The sequence below is a fragment of the Phalaenopsis equestris genome, unplaced genomic scaffold, assembly GCF_001263595.1.
Source record: "Phalaenopsis equestris unplaced genomic scaffold, ASM126359v1 Scaffold000595, whole genome shotgun sequence".
Classification (NCBI taxonomy): Eukaryota; Viridiplantae; Streptophyta; class Magnoliopsida; order Asparagales; family Orchidaceae; genus Phalaenopsis; species Phalaenopsis equestris.
The window spans coordinates 399,011-406,535 of NW_018165035.1; the positions used below are offsets into that span (position 1 = coordinate 399,011).

At 34.7% G+C, this 7,525-nt stretch overlaps 1 protein-coding gene across 2 annotated transcripts in view; it reads left to right on the plus strand.

Moving 5' to 3' along the window:
- Nucleotides 1-256: 256 nt before the first annotated feature.
- LOC110029560 (transcriptional activator DEMETER-like) overlaps nt 257-7,525 on the plus strand; it is a gene marked incomplete in the record, with an annotated part of 46,944 nt that continues 39,675 nt past the window's right edge. The window contains 5 exon segments of one of the 2 annotated variants that reach the window (XM_020731907.1): nt 257-496; nt 584-709; nt 808-2,253; nt 3,329-3,419; nt 3,798-4,491. In XM_020731907.1, coding sequence (XP_020587566.1) covers nt 382-496; nt 584-709; nt 808-2,253; nt 3,329-3,419; nt 3,798-4,491 — 2,472 coding nt within the window. 2 annotated transcript variants of the gene reach the window in all.

Sequence of the window (7,525 nt, forward strand, 5' to 3'; positions counted from 1 at the left end):
TATTAAATGGGATAAGGAGTGTATTTTTCATATGAGACTTGCGATTATGAAAGTCTTGGTGTGAGATACCTAAATATCAAAGTTTTGGGTGTTATTAATGTAAAGCCCTAATATTTTTTTTTAAAATTAATTATTTTAATTGATTATAAATCATTATAATCTTATAATAAATTAAATTATTTAAACATAGAATTGGTCCCATATAGTTATATTGAGTCAAAATAAATCGGTTCGGCGACTGTCTTTGGAAAAAACATGTAGAATAGCAACTTTGGATGTAGCGGAAAGTTGCTTCCTGGATTCAACAATTACACATTTTTGGAAAAGACCATCCGCATCTTCTCGCCGTCGCTCTTGCTCATCGGGGGTCAGTAGCTTGCAATGAAGAGGGCGAGAGAGATCGACGGCGGCGAGAATAAGCTGTCCTGCATTGTTCTTCTGAAGAATCAGCTCGGCTACTTTGGTTGGGAAGGCCGGCGGCAGCGCGGCCATGGAGGTATGGGATCCTTTTTTTACCCGGCAAGCTCTTGTTTTTCTGTACTTCTTCCACGATTAAACAGTCGCATTTTGCTTGGAACAATAGACGGTACTCCCTTCGGTGTAATTTCCGATCTCCATTCTTCGAGAGAGATTCTTCAAGCTTCCTCTTGCAGCGTGGCGACGGAAGTGAAGTCTAGTGGTGCAGCCGCAGAGGAAGTTTACGTTTCAGGTATGGTAGGTTTTGGCACCAAAACATCGAACAAGGGAAGATGTTTTGCTGATGGGACTCTTGTATTTGTTTATCCCTATTCTACATGTTTTTTGCAGGTACCCAACCGGCTGCTTGCTCCGGAAGTGAATTCCCGGAGGCTTTAATTTCCGATAAACCTAAAGATGGTGTGTGTGATGATTTGGGGAAGCTGGAAGCAGACCCAAGGAAGGAACGGAGGAAAAGAGAGAAGAGAAAGAAGCACAGGCCCAAGGTGGTTGAAATTGAGAGGACAGAGAGGAAGCCAAAGATGGAGATCCCAATGCCTCCTCAAACACCCAACCAAAAAACTCCAGTGAAGAAAAAAGGCAAAATGATTGGAAGGAGGACTTTTGCAAGGAAGAAGTTATTTGCAAATTCCTTGGCAGATAATGATGGATGGGAAGAGGCTGGTGATCAACCCAATCGAGGTTCTGTTGACGAGACAATTAATCCTTCTAGCAGAATTCAAATAGATGAAGGTGGTTTGGCTGCTGAAATGGATGTAGAATCTTGCGGAAGTGGATTGTTCGCAGAGAATTTGCCGGCAGGATCCACTTATAGTTATGGAGATGTTAATATTGGAATTGATGAGTTGTTGCAAGAGCTTGCTAAACTTCCCATGAAATCATCTTCACCTCTGCTACTTAAAGCAGATTTACTGCAACTTAATATTGAATCTCCTCTTGCTTCATTGAGTTACATTTTAGATAATATCAGAATCCCTTGCCTTCTAGATTTTGCTAAGCAAGCTAGAAGAAATATAGACAAAAGTAGGACTAAAACAGGTTATAAGCTTCGAAATGGTCTATATTATTCAGCAAACAAAGTACTGGACGACTTTATGTGTGTGTTTAAGAATTTTCTTCCAAATCTTCTCTTGAAAAATGATAAGTCAACAGTATCAGGGCAGATGTTCAATAATAAGGGAGGTGGAAGGAGCAAGAAGAACATTAGTGGATCAAAGGAGCTAAAAGCCACAGGTAAAAGAAAGTCTATGCCTGCTACCAACTTTGAAATTGTACCCTACACACATTTGTGTGAGTTAAGCTCGAGATTTCAACACATAGAAGCCTCATGTACAACACCCATGACCAGTAATTTCACAGCCAATGGGCAAAAAACTCAAACTTCAGGGGATATCAACAATACTCTAATTCAGCATAGCAGCAATACAATGGAACTTGCTTTGCAAAGTGTTGTTGATAACATAAGGTCGGTGGATATAGATGAGGGCTTTCATGCGGATGATCCTACTGAATTAGGAAGTGCTATTGTTCCTTTTGTTGGAGGTGGCATGATTGTTCCATATAATAGATCATCAGAACAAGTCAAGCAAAAAACACACAGAGCGGAAGTACTATTGGACCCAGAGACAGATAGAATGTGGAGACTTTTGAAGGAAAACAAAGATGAACACAATGTTGAGGGAATGGATTCATGCAATCTACAATGGTGGGAGAATGAAAGACAGGTTTTCCTTGGACGTGCTAAATCTTTCACTGCTCGCATGAATCTCATTTTAGGTTTGTCTTCATTGTCCTTGTACATTATTTTCAGCAAATAAAAAAAATTAAAACAAATGTGTTTTATTTTCTGATCTACGCTGAAAAATTAGGTTTCTTTCATAGAATTTCTTGGGCATTGTCAATGTTTACACTATGATAATGTAACAACCTGAACCCTTACCCGTTATAGTATTGTCTGCTTTGGTCAAATGGTGTCATGATTTTGCCCCGTTGGTTTAACTTTCTAGGAGATCACCCATTTTAGGAGTGCTCCAATGCGAGCACCCCAACTTTGGAGTTTCTTATGAAATTTCACCGATACACCGAAAAACGACGCACTTTTTAAAAGTTCAGCTTCATTTTACTTGAGGAGTTTCACAATCTTCCTAACTTAAGTAATCGACTTTCTCGTTGGTGCTCTAAAGCCAGAATAATCCTCCTGTCAGATAGGATTCTAAACATGACACCTATAGATTCAACATGTAACTCTCACCATGTAGCACTTTGTCTCATATTGGGTTCAAAAGGTTGTTCCCAAGGTGTAGTTCTTTGTTTTGTATAACGCTTAATTCTCATCTTTAGGCTAGTGTAATGCTCCGATATTATTTGTAACAACCCGAACTCTCACCCATCAAGTTATTGTCTGATTTTGTCAAATGACTTCACGGTTTTGCCCCGTTGGTGTAACTTCTGAGGAGGTCACCCATCGTAGGAGTGCTCCCATGCGAGCACGCTTAACTTCTGAGTTTTTAATGAAATTTCACCATCACACCAAAATATGTCTCAATGTTTAAGAGTTCAACTTCATTTTACTCAAAGAGTTTCAAAGATAAAATGCAGTTTTTTATTTACTAGAATATAATAGTAAAAACAAACTTCAAATAATATTTAGAAAATAAACTTTTGAAATGCTTATGTTGAACTTATCTGTACTGTAATCAGTTGAAACCAATGTTAGAAATGTATGTTTGTACATCTTGTTTAGAAGTTCTCTATCTGAATACACATAAACATGTTTCATATGTTTAGCGGTCACGAAATCAATGATATTTGTTAAAAAGGAGAATATCTGACTATTATATTTTTTCTACAGGTGACAGGCGGTTCTCTCCTTGGAAGGGCTCAATTGTGGATTCTGTAGTTGGTGTTTTTCTTACCCAAAATGTATCGGATCATTTGTCGAGGTAACCACCTTTTTATGAGAGCCTTAATAAATTAACATCATATGTTTTTTGAAATATACCCTTATGTGCTATAATACCTGTATAATTTCATTCTATGGGCAAGTATTCACCTACATGGACATAAGGCTTAGAGATTTGTTAACAGTTAATTAGAGATTATGCATATTTGTCTCCACATAAGATGTGAATAGTTACTCGACCAGTGTATACTACATCACTCTTTGTTCAAATTGACCTACCACAGATACTTTTGGACCTATAATTGTCAAAAGCTTGGAATCTCTTCATTGGACAATTTGTGGATACCTGTTTTAGAATAAAAATCAGTTTGTATTCCTTTTTTCTTTAAATAATTATCATTTTTTTAACCATTTGCAGTTCTGCCTTTATGTCTCTTGCTGCAAAATTTCCTGTTGCGGAGGGAGGATGCTCTGAGAGGAAATCGGCTGAGCAAAATGAGGAAACCTCTACCGATTCCATGGCGTGCCCAGATGACATTCCTTGTTTGTCTAATTGTGATGATCAAGATACTATGGACATTCAACTAAATGGACAACCGCTGGAAAGCATGGCTGGCCAATCTTGCCACTTTCAAAATTCTTTAGGTTTGACTGAAAAGATTGAAAATTCAATGATCATTGATGTGGATGGATGTACTTCAAAACAGGCAGAAATCATTTCAACAGTTTTTTATGAGAATGAACAAAATGATTGTAGAGATCTCCCTCTTGTTCTTTCTGAATCAACAACATTCTCAAGCATAAACAAATATCCCATTGATACAATGGATGTTGAAATGGAAGCTACCACCAGTTATTCAAGCAAATTAAAAGCTAATTTCAGGTTTGAGAAGAACGCATCAAGTGTGAAGAAGGGAAATTTTGTTGATGAAGTAAAAATTGATTGGGAGGACATGAGGAGAAAAATAGATGATGGTAGTGGCAAGAAAGTGAGAAGTTACGAGAGTTTGGACTCGGTAAATTGGGAAAAAGTGCGGAATGCAGATGTAAATGAAGTTTCTGAAGCTATTCGGGAGCGTGGGATGAATAATTTACTTGCTGAGCGAATCAAGGTATTTTTTTTTTGCTTAATTTTAATTTCAATCTTGAAGAGCAGAAGAAAACTACATCCCATATTTTTTTCTTTCATTAAATTATCTTTGATTTAGTTATGATACACATAAATATATGGGTTTGTGAGTTTATTCTTTTGCTTGGTGTTAGATATGTAAATAATGGTGGAAAATAGGCATCTTTCCCATTTACTAATGGTGGAGAGTTGGCTACATGATGTGCATTCATTGGTGTTTGGGAACGCAAATCAAACTACTTGACCCAACAACATCTGCTTCTTAGTGACGGCCAATTCTTATGTTATAAAATTCAATATTTTCTCATTCTTTAACAATGCTCCTAAACCATTAGTATATTATTCATATATGTTAATGCAATGCTCAATTTTTTATAAGTTATAAGTGTAAAATACCTCAAATAAGCTATACTCAAAATTTTTACATTTTGGAAGATCATAAAAAAAATCATTTCAGTAAATTTAACTCCTCAAAACAATCATTTTTCTACATCACTGTATGCTAATTCTCAAAGATGAATATGAAATTAGTTCCCATTTTGATTAATTTTTTATAGGGATTTTATTTAATTTTACTGTTCATGCACCATATCAGTACTTGTGGTATCACAGTTTTGCACTTACAAAGGCATGCATTAGTTGATATTAATAGGGATGGTGGTAAATTGCTTTAAGAAATTTATAATAAACGTTATATAATTATATTTTTTCATACATAGAAAGGAATATTAAAATTGTATAATTCATTTCCTCATCTCATAAGCCCTCTTCCAGTGAGCTACAGGGAGGCCTAAACAGAGAGCAACCTGTGGGAAAAGGGAAGGGAAAAGAAGAAGGAAAGTAAGGTAATAAATTTAGTATTTTGATTTAAAATTTATTTTTTTGGTATTTTTCTAATGAATTGATTTCTAATCGAAATGGTAGTTTTATATTTCTATGAGAAGAAATAAGTTTGTCATTGTTTCTGAAAGGAATTAATTTTGGGATATTCAATTTTAAGGGTTAAATCTTTAGTTGGGTAAGATTTACAAATTCTAATACATAAATCAAAATTGTCTTTCATATGTATGATCATATGTAAATTAGAATTTCGAGTGTAATTCAATAAAAATTACTCATATTATAGAAAGTATGCTTATAACTTAGTATTCACGTGTAAATCACCACAAAATTTTTTTAATTATGTGAGATCTCAATTATATGTATAATGATTGTACAATTAAATTGTTATTTGGTGGCACTTTTAAATAAAGACATCTGGTATATATACACTTTATATTTATATATATTATTATTCAACATATTTTAAATTGAGTCCTATGTTTATTTAAATTTTCAATGAAGAAAATGCGTGAAGCCTAAGAAATATCATGTTTGGGGGATCGATTGACAATGATGTTTTAATGATTCCTGTACAGATGAGACAAAATGATACCCAATGGAGATAAAATGGTCCTCAGTGTAATTCTAAAGTGAGAAGGTCGGGTTTCATCTGGGCTCTATTAAACTTGATAATGTATTTTTCGAGCTGAATTTATACCTTATATTATGTATTGTGGTTTCACATGATGGCTAACAAACCTAAACAATCGTACATGACATTCAATAATTTTATGAAATATAATGAAGAACATGATGTATAAGCAAATGAAAGTTGGGGTAATTATATCAATGTGTAAATAACTAGATATTTGACTGACACAACGTGCCAAGAATAATTACGTATAAAATTATTTTCTATTTTAAGGTACCTATATTTTAATATAATTCCTTATGTCATTAAATTTTATTTTTTCACTATTATAGTAACGTATTGATCATATTCATTCTGTTTTATGATTATGTCCATTCATGGTTTACATGCTTATTGTTTATTTGTTCTTTGGTATTTGAGTTTTATATTAGATTTATTTATCATGCCTCATTGCTCATTAGATTGTTATAACTATTTTTACTGAAAAAGAAAAAAAAAAGATTGATTCAAAGTAGGATTAGTTTAATTATATGATCATATTTTGTTATACAACTGTTATAAAATCAAAAAAATTTGAGGTAAGAGAACAAATAACTTTTGTTTTTATAAGAATTTTGGTGTGCTTTAGAAGTTATTTAGATAAATATAAATATTGTATTTTAGACCACTTTCCTTTATTATGAATAGTTTAATTTAATTGGAGTAGTGTTTCATATGTTGTTCCAGCTAAATTTAAGTGATTGAATTTATCTCCTTCTCTATTTTGTTGAGTACTATAATTGATGATGGAGGTGTATTAGTCAGTTGAACCCGTTTCTCTTACATTATTCGTCGATTGGTTGAGGGGGTTGTCATTGATGCCGAGCCTCTATAAGTCAGTTCTTGGAATTACAGAATTCTGTTGGATGCAGGATCGTGAGAAGTCGTGATTTAGCTATAGGCCACAAGACCGAGTCTCCCGAATTTCTCTGGTTGTCATTGATGCCGAGCCTCTATAAGTCAGTTCATGGAATTACAGAATTCTGCTGGATGCAGGATCGTGAAAAGTCGTGATTTAGCTATAGGCCACAAAACCGAGTCTCCCGAATTTCCCAATTTTCAATATATTATACTTCTTTTTGCTTTATTTTATATTCCTTTATTTCCTATTTTCTTATTTCTAAATATGTTTTTACTTGGAGAAAATTTATATGTTATTATTTTTTGGGTTTGGACGCTTTTTATTTGATGAGTTACAGTTCGATCACCTTCTCGTTTTCAGATACAACCCGAAAAGGGGAATACCGACAGTCGATGACTGCCTTGAACAGAAGCATGCACAAAAACTGATCTAAATATGTACAAATAACAAATATATACTTCTAGGGTAAAGATGAGTGGAAGTGTCGATCAACCCTCTTTGACTGAATCGAGCTGAAAAATCCTGCTCTCATGTAGTAGGGATCCTGGACGGCTCCCTGTGGGACCGCTCCATGCGGGACTATAGCAAGGGTTGCGAGGCTGTAACGACACTATAGCAAGATTGCGGAACGGGTCTCATGCG